Here is an 18,956-nt window from a genome sequence, read left to right as displayed (position 1 = left end):
CATGGTCTCTAAGCGCCATGTCATGGTGTCTCCACTTGGTGAGGTTCCACCTCGGTGGCTCTCTCTCTGTAAACCTGGCTGCCTCAACTTCAGCAACGATTCTGCAGTTACATTATGCATTCAATACTTGCTTTATTTCATTTAGACACTAGCCCACGGAGATGGTGCAGTCCTGCTGGCGGAGTCACTGATATTGGGGGCATCAGTCTCTGGGGAGTTTAGAGTACCCCTGGGCAGCTGTATAAAACAGATCAAGATGCATAATCAGACTGCAGGGGTGTGCCCAGATGGAACACGTTGCACCCCTTGCAGGGAATTCGGGACCTCGCTCCCTGCTCTGCAGGTGTTTCCATCCATCTTTCAACATGTGACCCATGACGCACCCACGTCACCGCCGAACGCCAGAAAAGCGCCCGTGGGCATGGAAGACAGTACCATATCCTCCTTGCGCTGCTGGTTCCCGCGCACCCCACCTAATCTGCTCTCTAATCAATATTCACATTGATCTGCCGCTGGGAACCTTTCATCCCTTAGCCAGTGCTGTGCCACAGCTGTTACAGACCTAGAACATAACCGCATACGGACATAAAGTGCAATTCCAAAAGCAGGCAATTCACCCTGTCGTAGCATGTCAATTGCCTACAATCCATCACTGTGTCACATCGTGTCCCAAAGGATCTCCGTGCCACTAACTTCACTATAAATGCTGATAAATTATTCCATGCATTAATACCTGTGTGAAGGAGCGCTTTATAATGATGCTGTTGTGAAACTTGCTGCCCTGTCCATCTGAGCCCTCCAGTTCTGCTGACTGAACTTGGCTTGAAACACATTTTGAAGTCATCTGCAGCTCATTCATTTTAACATTTTAAATAATTCAATCAAATCCCCAAATATAGTCCTTTTTACTGAGACTAAAGAGATTAATCCTCTAAAGTCTCAAGTCTGATAAGTCATCTGTTTAAGATCTGAGACTAGTCCTGGTCTCTGTACTGAATCCTCTGTATTTCTTTTATGATGTGTTGACCAAGGTTAGTTGCAGCAGTGCAAATTATGGAATGATTGGAATTCTGATTCAGTACTCAGCTGGATCTTTTCCATTTTGCCTAAGCGAGCTGTCCATAAGAGGAAATCCATCACTATATAAAAAAGGAAATTATCGCCAGCTCCTGGTTCTTGGGGAGTCAACAGGACGACATCGCCTTTAAGTTTTAAAACTCCACACATCTGACGTTTCCTGGGATTAACCTAGAAGCCAACAGCAGTACCACATCATTGCCAGCCCAGGATGTTGTCTTTTCCCACAATGCCAAGCTCAGGTCATTCTGTTTTCCCACAATGCCAAGCTCAGGTCATTCCATTTTCCCTCAATGCTAAGCTTAGGTCATTCCATTTTCCCTCAATGCTAAGCTTAGGTCATTCCATTTTCCCACAATGCTAAGCTTATGTCATTCCATTTTCCCATCATGCTAAGCAGGACTGATGACAGAACTCGCACAAGGAGCCCCCACCACAGCGAGCCCCTGTACACATGCCAGCATGCCTGCCGGACTGCTTTCACTGTGTGGCCCTGCTCCTTGGCCAACATCCTCAAGATCTGAGGGATCACGCTGGATCATCTGGCCTGGTGCGCATCACAAAGAGGCACCCGACACGATAAAAAACAGAAACACTGGGACACTTAGAAAATAATGTGGCTTGTGCAGGGACTAGGATACAAAGGTGTCCCACTTAGTTCTAATTGTATTATTTTCTTGGAAAGGGGGTGGGAGGGAGTGGGGGTGGGGGGGGGGGTCTTTCTCTTTGATGTTAATTTTGGTTTGATCCAACCCCATCGCATGTCTTGTCACCGAAACCGCAGTCCAAGCTGACGACGCCCCCTCCCAACGGGAGGGAACGCACAGTGACCGCGGCGGACGACATCATCGCCCGCCACCAACTGCCCGACAGCGTAAAAAAAAAAAAAAGCCACTGTGCGTCCGAGGAAACAAAACTGGTGCTCTTACCTTCTGCCACATGCTCTTCTGCTACAGGTGAGGTCATCAACAGGGGAGAAGCAGGGGAAAAAAAGAAAAGAACACAGGAATCAAAGTCACAATCACTGCAACAGAGTCATCACACCAAACAATAATGTCACTAGATTCCCCCTTTATTCAGTCCAGCAATACGCACTTGACCTCTTCATTATAAAGAATTTACGGAGGAAACATGATGTACAACCTAGTACCTGCAGTTCTGAAACAGGAGGTATCCACACTATATGCGATGAAGTGAAGTTCTGGGTCTATTTTTTGCACTTTTACACCTACCAGTAGCACTGCATTTTATGGTTTACAAGCAACACTCAAATAATTACACCAATAAACATTTATGGTGAGACCATTTTCAACAATTATGCACTGAATAGACAATAAAACAAGAAGCAGCAGGTTATACAGTATAAGATAACTGATTTGTGTGAAACGTGTGAAAAGTATGTGTCTTTGCTGTTAATAGGTTTACGTAATTTACTGAAGCATGGATGAATTGTTCATGTGCTTATAGACTATGATACAAACGTCTTAATGTATCACAGACAACTTAAACTACTGGCGTGTTAGTCAACAGCATTAATTTGTTGACAGGACTGTACGTCCAGCTCCACCACAACAAGCCCACTGGCCAAGACGCCAGCGATTGTGCCTCTGCCAACAGCCCGTTCCCATTTCAGTTTAATAGCCATTTAACATCCTCAATGAATCGCCTCCATTACCAGAGATGCCGGAGAGAGGGTGAGGTAAACATCCTTACCGGAGTGTGTCCAAGACATAATCTATGGACAGAATAAACACAATTTTTATACATTATGATCAATCTTAGGGATAATTGAATCATCATTAGCCATGAGCGTTTTTCCGGCCCAACATCTTGAAAAGGAACCAAACCCCCCTGGAGTGCTTAAGTTGGAGGAAGGCTGGCTCGCTCTCTCACTGGCTAACCACCAAATGCCAATTTTGAGCGGTAGGGACAAAGCCGCCCCCAGGGTTCAACGTGTCACATGGCGCTAAAAACGTGGTCCAGGTGTGCACCAAAAGCACACTCCATGCTAAACACCACCTGGGAAATCAAACACCGCTCCATGAAGGGAAAGACAGAGCCACAACACTGAACCATGACACTTACATTGCTGTAGCTTTTACATCAGTTCGGACTATGGAAGCCATAAATTAGCTCAAACAACCAGGCCATTTGGTGACACTTAGAAAAGAGTGGTTTCTTTAGAGGAGGAGCGACCATGGATCAATGAGAACCTAAAGGGGAAATGCCACTGAATTCAGGGTGGGACTGAAATAAGGACCATCTTCACACATCTAAGAAACCGGGGTTCTTCTTTCTGAGTTTTTCGGAAGAGGGGATTAGGAGTCTGTTAAATACCTGTTGCCTCTATATGACATTTGCATGATAGAGGAGGTAGGAATGGTAGAAGAGGAAGACAAAGAAGAGGAAGAATCAAGAACCCCAGAGGTGTCCGTTTATCTTGCAGAGGAACATAACACCTTTACATGGGGGGGGGGGGTACTTTCACATCTGTGCTCATAGGTTTGTACCATGTGTCTAAATGCACAGTATTAGAAATTAACACAAAGGCAAAGAGGTGCTATTCTCTGACGAACTGTCAGGAACCTTCCAGATGGGACCATCTGCCTCAGTGAGATGAGACCAGTCACAGTGCTAGTCAGGGCAGTCCCACAGGAGGGTTCGACGGTGGGTGGGTTAGTGGGTGGTACCACAAGAGGGAAAGTAGCAAGCCAGCCTGAGTGTGTGGTGATGGAAACGCCTGGCTCTAAAACCAATTCCAAAAAAAAAAATTGCAATTCATGTATTTATTTTTGCCAATGAGATGAATGAGGGTGTAGCGAAGGGCGAGAGCAGTGGTCAAAGTCGCATGGTTGGTACCCCGTAGACCCGGGTTCGAGGCCGGGTGGGGTGACTGCTCTCACCCTTTGCTACAGAGGGATGATACAGTTCAACACTGACTCAAAACTCTGTATTGGGGGAGGGGGGGTGTCTTACTGAACATGGGGGAAAAGCACAAACACAACAATATGATAACATGACAACACTAAACCCCTCAGAAGCATACACACACATAGGCTGTGGTGGATATTGAAATAAGCTCAGAAATGCAGTGTCTGATGTCACCATCACACATGGATGTATTCCTACATCCTCTTCAATAGCCCTGCGTCCAGCTATCAGCCGCTTCTGAAGAACACACACACACAGAGGCTTGGCTTTCTTAGAGCAACCAGAGCTTAAAAAAAAAAAATCGCAGCTCTTTTTCTGTGCGCGATTCGTCTGGAGGAACATAACGAAAGGCGTGGAAATGTTCCTCTAAAGTGATTAATACAGGCCCTCTGAGTCCTCCTCCCCCTCAAAGGCAGATCCAAGCAGAGGAAACAAAAAAAAAATCTGGGTGCTTTGAAAGGAAGTCACAGGAAATGCTTTAAAAGGAGTCGCACCTTTCATCCAAGACACTGTTGGCTCTACCACTTAGAACAGGGCAAAGGAAAAAGACTATGTAATTGAAAGCATAAAAACCACAATATAACCAGCAAAATGTATGTCGCAGTTAAGCAAACCCAACGGATGTGATATGGGCTGCAGACAGTCTCTCTTCTCGCAGGAGATCAAAATCAATGGGGTATTTCACAGTTTCATTATACTGATAATTTCGCCACCAACAAAAGTGGAACATATGGACATATGGTTCCTGTGGATGCGATTCCGTGTGAATGTTGGTTTCAGTAGGGGTCCAATTCTGTCCCTGGAGAGCCACAATCGTGCCATTTTATAGGGCCTCTGGGGCGTGTGTGTCTATTTTAAGGCGTTAAACCAAGATTAAGTTAATTAAATGGAGTGAGCACTTTGAAGGCTTCAATCAACACATCGAATGACTCAATGGCTCTCCAGAGCAGAGGCACTCCATTGAAAGCTCTACACTCCCTTTTCAAGGCATAGCGTATCAACAAAATACATTTTACATACATGGCAAAACATGGAAGTATGTACGTATGTATCTCTGTATGTATGTACATCTATACATACATATACTTAGTTACATCCACTACAGACACACTTTTTTATTACATCAAAGAGGAATATATCCAGACCCAGTCACTCATTTTTACTACAGATGAGTACAGATTTCAGTTCAGAAACAAATAATGACAACGACAACACTTTTTTTTTCCTCAGGTCTGACTTGCTGCATCTCCTCACTGTATCATGAGGAAAACACAGGTGTCCGCACCACGAACAACAAACCATACACACAGAGATTTCCTTTGTTTTGTTTGAAAAAGCTCAAGGTTGAACGCGACAGACGTCTGCGGATAATAGTTACTTCTACTTCCAAACACGCTTTCCCTGCAAGTAAGACAAACGCAAAATTACAAACTAATTAAATCTGGCAGAAAGTGGAAATGAATTGAATTCAAAAGTAGTACTGATTTCCTTCTGTCCGGCTCCCCATGGGATTCTCAGGCAAATGGGTCTCCTCTCTTGTAATCCACCCTGGCTAAATAAAGGATTTATCAAGGAAGAGGGAATAATAATTCATATGAACTCGCATGGGATTTTTAGCCATGCAAAAGTGAAGAAAATTCATATGACTTTGCAGTCTTCATGAAATAAATTAATTTGTAATCATTTACAAATTTATTTTCTTGGCCTTGAGTGTTGTCACCTGTGTACAAACTATTCTTGGTTGCCAAATCCCATCAGTAAAACACCGCTTGTAGCCCATAACAGCTGTCCATACAACTTTAGAACCAATGAATCAACTAAAGCAAAGAATATTACATCCGACATTTAGTTGCTTGGCATGCTTATCCATAATGACTTACGTAGGTTATGACTGCATCCTTATTTTTATGTTATCCATCCATCATACTTACTGAGAAAATTTAGTAACTTGTACCAAGGGTACAACAGCAGTGTTCCATCAGGGAATCAAACTGGCAACCTTTCTGTTACAAGCCCTGCTCCTTACCAATCCACCACATTGCTGCCCAATGATATTTTGCCACTGATTGTGTGTTCTCCCTTGGGTATGTCTATTTTCTTCTGTCAAAGTGCACAGTCCTAACCAACCACATAAAACAGCAACAGCACTTAGCTCTTTGTCTTTTGCCCACAAACCTAACTGATAACTGAGGCAAATGGCTGGAAAAGGCAGACCTGTGCCTTATACAATTATGTTTGCCCATACTAATGCTCACATTAATAAGACTCAGCTAAAAAGACAAGATGTCATTCCGAATATTTACCCGGACACAGCCCCTAACCTCAATACCCAAGACTGAACGTCATTTCGTAAATGTGAGCAACATAGCAATTACGCAGGACTCGCTTATAGCAACAGCACTTTAAGAAATTACAGTGTGTTTACACAGTACTTATCTACTGCTCACTTAATCTAAAGTCTCGCATTTTCATGGTCACAAAGTAACCCATGAAAAATGTGATGGAATGTTATGGAAAAGCCATTTATATTTGACGACGCTAAAGGCAAAAGGCCAAAGCAATTACATCCGATTCAGGGAGGTTCATTATGGGTCAGCCATTTGTTTCTGCACAGCTTCATAAGTGGTCATGACTATAATGTACCTTAAATGGCACCCAGGGCTGTAACATAAGGAAAATGCACTCCAAGGGAAAGTTCTTGGTCGGACATAAAAAGGTTTATAAACCTGCTTGATAAACCTGACTTAGTGAGTGCGTCCTCGGTCTCCGGGGTTCATTTTGAACTGAACGGGGTTCATTTCGTACCGATTCTAAGCTCCAATCTGACACACGCGGTAAATGAAAGATGAAATATAAACTACTGACTATTATTCAGAGGATAGCCCTGAGGGCTGGTGACATCCACTGCCAGTCCTAACGGTGATATGAAGGCTAACAAAATCCCACAGCGGCTTGAATGACACACAAAAGCAGTCTCCTTCTCGCCATATCACAGGGAAAGCACGGGGCCCGTATTTAAAAATGCACATTTGTGGCAAGAACGATGCCAGTTCCCTGCAGCTTAGTGTTTTGCTGAATCCAAAGGACAGTGAGCACTATGAGCTGCACTGAAATTATGATAAGATGTGTCTGCTTATCCATGCAGTCAGGTTGCGAGCTGCTCAGATCTCATTTTGCCTTAAATGACCAAACCATTTCATTCCACAGAAGCTCCCCGTGAGTCACTGCACCATTTGCATTTTCAGGGATTTCGCAAAAGGATATTTAAATCTACATCAGGACAAGGCATCAAAATAGATAGAGAATGGGCCTAAGGCTATTTGTCAAAGCCTCTGTAAGAGACAGGGAGCCAAAGATGCAAGCACACGTACGTGTACACGCACGCACACATTCATAGAGAGACACACACACACACACACACACACACAAGCGCACACACACACACACACACACACACCCACACAAACATACACACACACACACACACACACACATACACACACACACACGGCACGCGGGAAAACACACACACACACACACACCACACGCGGGAAAACACACACACACACACACACACACACACACACACACACACACACACACACACACACACACACACACACACACACACTTAAAAATGCAGCTCACTGCTAAGCTGCCGTGCCACTGATATCAGTGCCTTGGCATCATTCTCTTCCCCAGCTCCTGCTGTTCTGCTCCATCTGAGCGAATGTGTGTGAGAGAGAAGGCCGCTCTGTATCGATGCTGCAGTATTGATCCCTGAATCTCATCAAGCCAGTACTGGAAGGGACAACAGGAGCCCCACTTCATGCGCAGTGCTCGCCAGTGCCCTCCCCCCCCCCCCCCCCCCCCCAGCTCCCCGAGGGTGCACCAGAACCCTGGCCTCGAAAAATCTCACATCTGCATCCAGGACTCTGAAACTGCACAGTGCTTTTGCTTGCTGCATAACCACACCTGCTGCCAAAGTTCACCTGGTGCATCCAGCCAACATTGGACATTGATCTATGTGCTTTTCAAACCCTCACCTCTCAGCCCTCTCCACATGACTAAGCCCCCGTTACTGAATCTAAGGCAGTAGATAAAACCGAATATTAGGAAAGCATCAATGCGGCTCGCTACAATGTCCACCCTTGACAGTTAGGTGATGGCTTAGAACATGGCTCGGAGCAAGAGGACTGTAAGTTTGATTCACAGGTAGGATCATCGGTGTTTTAGGTTGTGAGAACCTTGCCTAACCTGGATCGCAACATATCATTATGACTGGATAATCTGAGAAATACAACTGAAGCAAATCGCCCTGGACGAAGGCATCGACTAAAGAAAGGGATAATGCAATTTCATGAGGAGAGGAGTGTTAGCGTGGAATCGGGGAAAAGAACTCAGTAGTGCATATTTAAAGAACGACAAAGAGGTCTGCACCTTTGAGAGTGAGCTCTGAACCCCTGTTCTTATAGCAAAGCTTAATTCTAACGGCTAACATTGTTACCAGTTGAGCTGAAGGCAGTTTGCCCCTAGCTCCATCAGCAACAACGCTTAGCTAGCTAGCCGAGTCTCAGGGCGTGAAGTCACTCGCGGCAACCACTCTGCTACCTGCTATCCTACTGGCTTTACGCAAGACTCATACAAGCTACTAATTTCAGCTCATGTAACCAAGGAAGGCCATTGAAGCAGAGTAACCTGGAGGTCTGGGTTCTCAATGCTGGCAGGAAATGACCATGACACCTGAAGTTTGCACCTGGACACCAGGTAGGACATTCAACAGTATGGTTACAGTGACATGGAGACAGGAGCAAGGCTAATGAAAACCTAGGATAGCAATGCAGCAACTATCATACCAAATCTATCTGCGAGTCTTTAAACACAACCTGAAGATGGCACATAGCTAAAGGAACATTGCATTTATGTATGAACAGTTCAAGCACATTGAACTCAAAAATTAGAAGGCTTTTAGTTTTTTTTTTGAGCGGAAAATTGTGGCAACTATTTATCAGGAAAGGAAATGGCAAAACCGAATTAGATGAGCGATAATTAGGCAGGAGACAATTATTTGCTTAATTAGAGCTGACGGGGAAAAGAGACAAGGGACGCGGAAGGGAACACGGCAATTTATTGTTTCGCAGGGTTTGGAGGGGGAGAAGGGGGCGGGGCTGTAGATGACCAGTCGGCAGCAGGGGAACGCAAGCCCTGCGGAGCCTCCAGGGAGGATGAGGCAGAGCTTTAAAAACAGCATGCCTCCTGATATCACAGCCATCTGCAGCTGGAGGTGAGTATCCCCAGAAGAGGGAAATCACAGTCAATATTAGGACTTTGTTTTGAGTCCCTGGAGGATGGGAGAACAGGCTCAGGTGTGTTTACACTGACTCCTCAGCAAGCTGCCAGAGCCGGAGCTGCCCGCGTGTATGTTTTTTTCCCATCATGCACCAGGTGTGAATTTATGGCTTGCGTTAAGTGTCTAGCGTTCCGCTGGCGCCGGTACACTAACGTATGTTGTCTGACTTTGATCATGACAGATTTTTTTCATGTTTTTTTTCATGTTTTAGTGGAGCATTTTACTGCTATCGTTATCACTTCAACACAGATCACTCATATATCTATCCATGAACTAACCCTGATACATCAGCACAAACCGTCACCCAGCCCGGACTGTTTGGCAGATAGTGGATAACACAGAACTTCCCTAGGCTCAGCTGTGACAAGACATGAATCATTCTGATTGGCTCTGAAACAAACATGTCCACGGTAATGATTTTAACTTAATTTAAAAGGGGGTTCTTAAACGAAGGCCAGCCCCAATAATGATAGACCTAGAAAGTCAGTGTAATACTGGACTGTATTTTTTTCCCCACCTTTGCATAATTGCTAGGCTTAGGCCAATCTTGACTTTTAATGTTGCTAAGCTTCTTCTTGCTTTTGTGGCCTCTCATTCGGATTACTGTAATGCCTGTTGATCAGCGACCCTGTCCAAGCTCCAGACAAGCTGTGGAGATTATAACTCACACAGACGCCTGTCAGCACCATACCAGAGCCCCTTTTTGAATGACGCTGCCTGCCCATCGAACGCAGGGTGGTCCACACAAGTGCTTCTCCTCATCCACAGGGGAGTTGACTGATACAGTTCCTCCACCCCTGTGCCAAGAGTTCAATCTCTCAGATCTGCAGATGCAAGACTGCTGAGACATCCCCCCTCCAAAACCAAACTCTGCACTTTCGGCAAACTGCTGCCCACCAGCTTGTGGAATGTTCTACAAAGCTCTCTGCAGCACTGCCGTATGCCGTCAACTTCTCTGAGAACAACACTTGAAATGGGCTTTTACCCATCCCTTCTCTTCACTAACTTAGTACCTTATACTTTTATAAATATTTGGAATGTATTATAATATATTTATGATATTTATTGCTTTTATTTTCTTATTTTGTATTCATATCGACTTGCTTGTGCTGAATCGTATTCTGCTCACTCTTTCTTTTTTTGCCCTGTTTCTCATGTAGATGAGGGGCTACACTGTGATTAGCTTTGAGGGTACAGAAAAAAGGCTGCATAAATAAAGAATCATTATTGAGACTATTACTGTTATTATCATCATTAATCAGAAAAGCTAATGTGTCCTTTTTTAACACCACCTTTAGAAACGTGCTTTCTGACAAAGGAAATGCACTCAAAGAGGCCCTGAACACAATCATCATTGATTGAAAAGGCTATTTTCTTCCATTCATCAATGTTAGATTAGCAAGAGACAAGCACCATAATGGTTGCTATGCACCTATATTGAGAAATATCTTGTTCAGACAAACAATGTATTGCAAATATATTTAAAATATGAATACAAACTAACACTATATTGGAATACACCAAAAATGTCAATATTTACATATTATTATTAAATTATTACAACATACTCAGTCAGCTAAAAAATATATACTCTAAAATATATTCTCAATATATTATTTTTGTATTGGCTCGAAAGGCAAAATACATTTTTGAATGACTGTCCTTTAAATTGCATTTGCAAAGCCTCTTGTCTCTTGGTTTAGCTTGGAAATGTAAAGCATTGTTATATCAGGGAAGATTTTTCCTGAGCTGATGTCCTTACCATGGGTGACTTGCATATTACCCATTCGTATTTATAAAGCTGGATATTTTCCGATGCAGCTCAGAACGTACCCTGCTGAAGGGTACAACAAAAGTGTCCCACCTGGGAATAGTTGCTTAACCACTGTGCTATACTGCCACCCACGCGGGCACGCTAGGGACACGGACTGCCGAGATCACATCAGGCATGAGTTATTAAGTTGGCTTGAAAAAGAAAGCTTACCGTTCCTCCTCTTATTATTCCATCCGATTTTCTGTGCATACTCCTACAGTTTTTCAGTTATAGTCACAAAACCAGACCAATACCTTCAGCTCGTATGGGATTCTGTTGCTTGTGCTTTTTGTGTCCACAAGTGAAATATTTTTGAGCTATTAAGATTTTACATTTTGGTTTTGAATTTTAAAATTTCCCATTAACTAACAGGAACAGAACGTTCATAATCTGAACATTCTGTCACATGTAGCTGATATCACAATAGGACTGGTACAGTGGCCACACATACAAGCCCTCTCAAAACACAGTCTGAAACGAAAAATCTTCCTCCAGCCATCTGACCAAAGTTGGCAGTTCTGGTAACTACAAGCTACTACCATGCTAGGTTTTTTTCAAGCCAACTCACAGTTTATCCTCAAACTTTCCTTTCTAATTATATCCACTGTTTACCTCATATGTGATGTCCTGAGGTTATGATGAGAGACCACCTCATTCTACCCGTTTTCAGGAATTATACATTATAAAGTTCTCAGACCACCATTGTCAAGTACTATGCTACTGTGTACCTTCTGTACAAACACATATCATGACTGAGACTACAGAAGAACATAAAAAACGAATCTGGATTGTTTTCAATGAAGAAAGGCTTTTTTTTTTTTTTACACTTGCACTGAGCTGCCGTGCTATGATTCTAACTGCTTTGGAAACAAGCCTTGCAATTTACTAACAGAATGTGTTTGTCACTCTGTGATGAATATTCATTGCAAAAATATGCATGGAGCACATTTATGGGATGTTCAAAACGACCACATGCTGAGCCAAATGATACAAACAAAACCTGAGTGTGCAGCTCGCACAGAAAACCCCGGCAAAACTCGTGTGACACAGTCCTCTGTGATACTCAGATTTGATGGAGCTCGAAGTGATTCCTAGAAGGTCTCTCCGCAACTTGCCACGCCTGATCTCGTAGTCTCAGATCTGCTGGAATCCAGACCTCTGCTGAGCTACTGAGCAGTTAAAGCTATTTACGCCATTCTGCCAGTAGCCAGCGAGATACAGCACTAGCAGAAATTTTTCTCCTTTGTTGAATTATTTACTTGTTTTGTGGACATGCTTATCCAAGTTAACTCACAATGTTGACAGCTTCACATGTAACAGCAACACTCCATAGCTTGTTTATATCACTGGGTTTACTGAGGTAAGTGACCTCACAAAAGGGTGGATCTTCGAGTCCACGATCAAGTGCTTGACTCGAGTGCCCATTTTTTATTGTTGGCAGCAACTTGCTTTATCTTAGAACACTACAAATGTTCTGAACACCCCAGCAATCCCTTTCTGTGGGAAACAAAAATAAAAATTAAAAAAGGAGGGTTAAAAAAAACAGCCTAGCTTATGCAATTCTGAAATGCTTTTAGTGTTTCCTTGTCTTTCTGGAAAAAAAGTGAATAAATAAATAGGACAAATACATACACACACGGGTACATAAATATAGATGTGCATGCAAAATCGCATCTAACCACAATGGCAGTCAGTCAGACCTCGTCTAAGGCTTGCCAGTAATGTTTAATGCATGCATTTAAAAAGTGGTTTCTTTGATATGCAAGGAACATCCAACAAACGGATGACACAGAAAAATACAGGAAGTACCCCAGGAGTGTCATCAGCATGACCCTTACTGGGCTTTCCTCCCCCCCCTCACTTTCAGTTAAGCTGCAAAACAACAAGTAGCTGGAGCGCGTCATTGAACCTTCAGTGAGTGTCATACAGACCAAATGCCATAAAGTGTTTACAGACCGACATGCACTCGTAAGAAGGAGGCTCATGAGCCATAGAGCTCACAAAAAAGGAATGGATTCAGTAAAATACCTTCTGTAGAAATGTATCATGAAATATTTGACCCTAGAAATGGCGATCAGTAGAGAGAAAAATGTAAGCATACCAGAAACAGGCTGAAAAACACAGAAGAGAAAACTTGGACAATGTCTATTGAGGCAATGCATGTATGATTTCTCAAATTTTGTACCAGTCTGTGTTTTAGATAATTTATTCCATTGAAATGGCTTCTTATTATTCTCTCTCAATTACTGGCTTCTGAAATTGGCTAACACAGCAGAAACACCAGTGTGTAGGTGCAGCTACTAACCAAGGTGGACTCCATACCTCATTGATTTTATTGAGCCGAAAGTTCCGTCACCAGCAGTACTTCTTAGTTCAACTATTTCAGTAGTGACTGGAACTCATTAGGCAGACCAGGAAGGAGCACAGCAAGAGTCTCCCTAATGATAAACAGTCTGTGGTGATACCGCCTCAGTCTGTCTCTCCCTCAATAAGATTGTTAGGCAGTACTTTGGAGAGACAATCCCGGATGCAGACAAAGCAATGGGTGCTGGTGGATGACTTCCATCTGCTGTGAGTGAAAAGCCATCAATTAAATTTCTCTGCAAACATCTTCTCCCTTTCCACTCCACGCCTGTCACTCACTGTCTTCTTAGCTCTTCTCCAAACACTTTTGTCTCAAGCCCAACTTCAGCTGGTCAAAACACATCATTAACGATTACCGCCCCGACACGCTTTCTCCTTAATTTCCCGAGACTAAACGATTGAATTTCCGTCCGCGTCTGCAACCCACCAGGAAGCACGAACGAGACAAAAAAAAACTACCTCTCCACCAAAAGCTAAGAGAGTGCTGGAGACGCAGAATCAAGCTTGGCAGTTCAAGGTCTCCGATTTCTCCTGTGACCGTTTCGACTTCGAAACTAAAAAGGGGGTATTTGATATGCAGCTCCCAAAACAGATAATGTTAACCGGAATAGCTGTCAGTATTAGAAGCGCGCTGCACTGTACTGGGTGAAAATTAGAGGTCAGCTGTAGCAGTGGTAAGGGACAAAGGTAGTGGGGCTGACAGCTCATCAATGATGAGGGTATATTAGTATCGACATGAAGAACCCACTGGGGAACGCCAAACCTTATCTCTATGGAGGAAGAGAGGGAGAGGGAAAGAGAGGAGTGAATGAATTCTGAAAGCTCAAGACAGACCCAAGGCTTATCGCTGACCTCAGAAATATACAAATGGGGTGAGCCGGTTAAACGCAGAAATGGGGAGATGTAGAGATACCCATGGACTGTTTATAGACTGCTTAAATATTCAAGTTTCAATGAGAAGAGTAAGGTCAATGTTAAGCATAATGCAGACTACGTGGAATTCCTCCCTAAAACAGCCACAGGTGCCCTTGAGGGCAGAGGAGTGACGGGGTTGATTTTGGCAGGACTGGTATCCGACTGTCGCTGAAAGACCGAGAGCAGAGAGAGCCAGACAGGCAGACAGAGGGGAGGTCTCTGCAGTGTATCTGACAGAATGCCACGCACACACCCAGCTCAGTGTCTTGACGTAAGCTGAAGAACCCTGTGCAACCTTCGTTCAATTGTGAAGAGCGCATGCAAGTTCTCCTCTGTGCTTTAATCGAGATGCTGGCATCACTGTCAGTCTCGCAGATCCTTAATTTAGTTTCTGAACACTGCCTGAAGCCAAACAAACACCTACACTTAGAGGAGCTGCTAAAATTGGGGTCGTGGCATCGAAGGGATACATAGAGAAGGAAACAAGCAGAGGGGTTCAGACAAAAAGAGAGATGATAACGCAAACCCCTTTTCATCCAGTAATGTTACTGCTGGTCTCACTACACATCTAGTGTTTTATTATGGGCATTGTTTTTTTTTTTTTGTCCATGTTTCACGTTAAAGGCTTTGGCCTTTGGCTTACTCACTTGTTAAAAACAAAATTGTCTTTGTTATGTAATTGATGCTTTTCAGATACCTTTGTTCAGAATGATAACTACAGATCATGTTGCCTTGGTATCCATCTGATATAACCTAAATGTGAAGCATTTTCAGGTTAAGAACCTGGGTGGAGCAGTTATAGCAGGGCTTCATTCAGAATGCAGACACACATGCTTCCAGGCCCAGACTCCTGCTCCCTTACCACTGTATAACCCCGTTAGCCACTGCAAAACGAAAGCAGCGGAGCGGTCCATCAGCACAGCTGCACAGCACAGCAGGAAAGCAGTGTAAGAGAAGGGCTGTAAAGAAAAGCCATTTCCCACTCAAACATCTACCAAACTGTAAGGGTTAGAATTAAACTGCACCTGACACCAACAACCAACATTTCCTACAAATGAGTTTAGCTTGTTTAACATTAAACCCATCCGTCTTTGATGGTCAGCATAATTCAGTATTATTTATATATTATGTATTATGTATTATTAATAACACATAGGTGATATGGACATTCATTATATTACATTTTTGTAGCGGACACTCTTATCTAGAGCAACTTACATAGGTTACAATTTTATCCATTTACACAGCTGGATATTTATTGAGGCAACTGTGGGATAAATACCTTGCCAAGGTATTTATCCCACAGGGATAAACTGTGGGATAAATACCTTGTCAACAGCAGTGACCCCAGTGTGGATTTGAACCAGCAACCTTTCAGGTTAAAAGCCCTGCTCCCTACCGCCACACCACACTGCTGTCCTTATATTCTTTGTCATGAAATATGTCATGAAATACAATGACTCTATTCAAATACAAATGAAATGCGCCGCTTAAAATTTAGACCGCATACTTTCATATTGAAATGTTCCCCTTTTTTCCCCATTTCGTGAGGTGCGTGCAGAAGGGATGAGGTAAACCTTGCGCATGCAGTGGTCTGATTATCTGCCAAACGCAGTGAGGGATAAGCATTGGGCGCACAAAGGGATGAGAAGACACAAAGGTCCCGCTTATGAAGTCCTAATTGTTCCGCAACTTGTCTCCACTTGTGAGAGAAAGGGCACGAGTGTGCGGGGTGGGTGTGCGGGGTGGGGGGGGGGGGGGTGAGACTTTGATAGAGGGACACAGAGAGACAAATGGATTTAAGGAAAGCCGGCGCGTGTTGAGAGAGAGATTAAGATACGGGCTCCGTCGACGGCGAGCGCAAATCCGAGTCAAACAGAGGAGGAGACAGAACGGAGACGGAGAGAGCGTCAAAGAGGAGGTGACAGAGGAGGTGACGGAGGAGGTGACGGAGGGGTGGCGGCGGCTCCGGAGGGTGGCAGCGCGCTGACAGACGGGGGGTTGGGGGGATGAACAGAGAAAAGCACACAAGGCAGGAGAAGCGGAAACAACAGAACGAAAGGAAGGAGGAGATGCTAAATCTCATAATCTTCCCTCTGTTTGCATTGTTGTCAGTCTTGGCTCTCTGTTCAAGACTCCGCTGAAGTGGAGCTCCGATCCCCTCATAAATCGCCTGCGCCGACTTAACCTTCCCAGCTTCTCCCTACCCCCTAGTTCCTGTTAAAATGGTCACGCCAATAAAGCTCCATTGAATTGTAATGAATTGAGTGAGGCTGAAGGAGCTGATTTAGTGACAATAGTTGGGGATCCTCAATTGAGTTAGGATTGAGCCAGCCAGCTAGTCCTCAAACTCGAGGGACATTATCAGGGATTTGCTATTGAAAAAAACTTGTCCTTCAGGGAAACTGGGAGCCAATACCTGCCTTTCGTAGGGAGTAAGCCTAGCGCACCAAATGAGTTTGGAACTTGGCAGAGGTTCCACCATGTGCACAGAATTATGCTGATAGCAACAAGCAGAGGAAAGTGTTGGGATTTGGTTTTGTTTTGTTTTTTTTTTTTGGCCACTACATATCCCAAAGCCCCATCTCTCATCAAGGGACCAAGGCACAAGGAGGCTGTTATTTGTGACGAGACACATTTTTGACACTTTCGAGAGCATCTCTCTTTCTCGGGCCACCACACACCTAAACACAGCAGTGTGTTTCTCACGAACAGGTTAGGATTTTTTAAGATCCACACCTTCCTCCGAGTTTGAAGGGCAAAATTAAAAGCAGCAGCAGGACAGGACAAAAGCTGCTCTGTGCCATGGATGTGCTGTCACCCTTCTGACTGGAGGCATGGGAGTCTGCTCCACAAACAGTAATAATGCAAACACAACAACATTTAAGCTCCCAATCATCGACAATATCTGTATTTAACAAATACATGACCCATATAAATGCATCATATTTCACACAGGAAAATGTGCAAAATAGGGCTGTCAAACAGTTTAAATTATTAATTGTGATTAGTCTTTTTTTAATGCATGCTGGAGTTACAGTAAGTAAATACACAATTTCTTTGTTTTGTATCTCTGATATTTCTTAACTTGCAAAAGTTGTTTTTATGGTAAGGTCAATGTGATTTTATATATTTTCAGTTATTTAACTTTCATTAATCACTTCTTCACAGTGAAGAGGCAATCACTGCTTATACTAGAAGCAAATTCAGTAAAACAATAATAAGCACAATGAAATCCAAACGGCCACTTAGAATCAGATTTTGGATCGAGTCAATTTTAATCCACTGAATTCAGTAACTGAACTGGAATTTCATTCGGAGATTCTGAGATCCGGACATTTCTCCCTGTCTTCAATTACACCGGACCTGAAACCGAACTCATCCGGACTCCATTTACTCCACATGGAAATCATCTGTAAATGACGCGTTTTACAAGCCAGACTGGCCAGTTCCGGGACGAGAGCGCTGCTGAAAACGGAGAAGCTCGTCAGTATTCATGAGCGGGGTGCGCGTATACCTGCCTGCTCCGCCCACAACGCTCATCACACGCGTGTGTCAGCAAGACGTGCCAGACAAACCGTAAATTAAATTACCTTTAGCGATCTGTTAGCTTGTAACAGGCATGTGATACTGGCACAATTTAAGTTTTGGCCACTGAAGTAAAAAAGTAACCGTTGTAAAATGGGTCTTTAAAGGGATGCGGTTATTACTCACGCTCTTTCAGTTGCGCGAATTGTCGGGGAACGCCCTGCATGACGAACTGCCGCGACGTAGCCAGATTTCAGCACCGCGCTTTGTCATTTTAAAAGCGATGCGTTAGGTGTTAATATGGTTCAGTCACATCATAAGCAAGATGGAAGGATGTTCAAGCAGACTGCTAGCTATCGTAACCTTGTGAATCTTGAGTGAAAATTTCGACGGTGAGGGGCGAGGATGCTTAAACGGAAGAGAGGGTAGACGTGCCACTCTCGTACCCTCGGCACTGCTTGCTGTCCACGGTGTCCTAGCTCTAAGACATTGTCTACTATTTCAGCGGCAAGCTTTTTGTCTTGTTACTCTGTGCTTTTTGGTAGTAATCCGTGATCAGAGATGGTACAGTAACTAAATTGCATCATTATAGTAAATACTGAAACGTGGTTAATTATGTAAAAAATCAACACATTCATTTTTTCAGTTAATTTTTAACTAATCACACAATTTAATGTTGACTGACATGGCCAAATATATATATTCCTAAAGACAGACATATATCTAGGTAGATTTATGGACAGATACATATACACGAGGTGCAACAAGGTTGGCACCCTCACTTCAGCCCATGAAAAGCGTGTCCTTAGCCTGAAACTGGAATCTAATAGAGGTGATGAACAATCCACACGGCAGGGCACTGAGAGAGAAATGCAGACACTGTAATCTCCCGCTAAGCCGATGTAGCACTCTCTGTAAAACTATTAACTGGGGGTGCGGGCCTCTTGCAAAACACCACGACCCACAGAGGCGATTACA

General features: G+C 43.7%; 1 protein-coding gene across 21 annotated transcripts in view; it reads right to left on the bottom strand.

Annotated features, from left to right (window-relative positions):
• nrxn2b (neurexin 2b) overlaps positions 1-18,956 on the bottom strand; it is a 618,578-nt gene that overhangs the window by 507,732 nt on the left and 91,890 nt on the right. For 13 of the 21 annotated variants that reach the window (XM_036547806.1, XM_036547808.1, XM_036547817.1 and 10 more), the window contains exon 3: positions 2,007-2,027. In XM_036547806.1, the coding sequence (XP_036403699.1) occupies positions 2,007-2,027 (21 nt within the window). The remainder of the gene's footprint in view (positions 1-2,006; positions 2,028-18,956) is intronic. The other 8 variants (XM_036547807.1, XM_036547827.1, XM_036547825.1 and 5 more) reach the window with 1 other exon arrangement.

Source organism: Megalops cyprinoides, chromosome 16 (genome assembly GCF_013368585.1).
Source record: "Megalops cyprinoides isolate fMegCyp1 chromosome 16, fMegCyp1.pri, whole genome shotgun sequence".
In the NCBI taxonomy this organism is placed as follows: domain Eukaryota; kingdom Metazoa; phylum Chordata; class Actinopteri; order Elopiformes; family Megalopidae; genus Megalops; species Megalops cyprinoides.
Note: the sequence above shows the minus strand (reverse complement) of the source record. Positions and strands in the feature narration are given on the sequence as shown.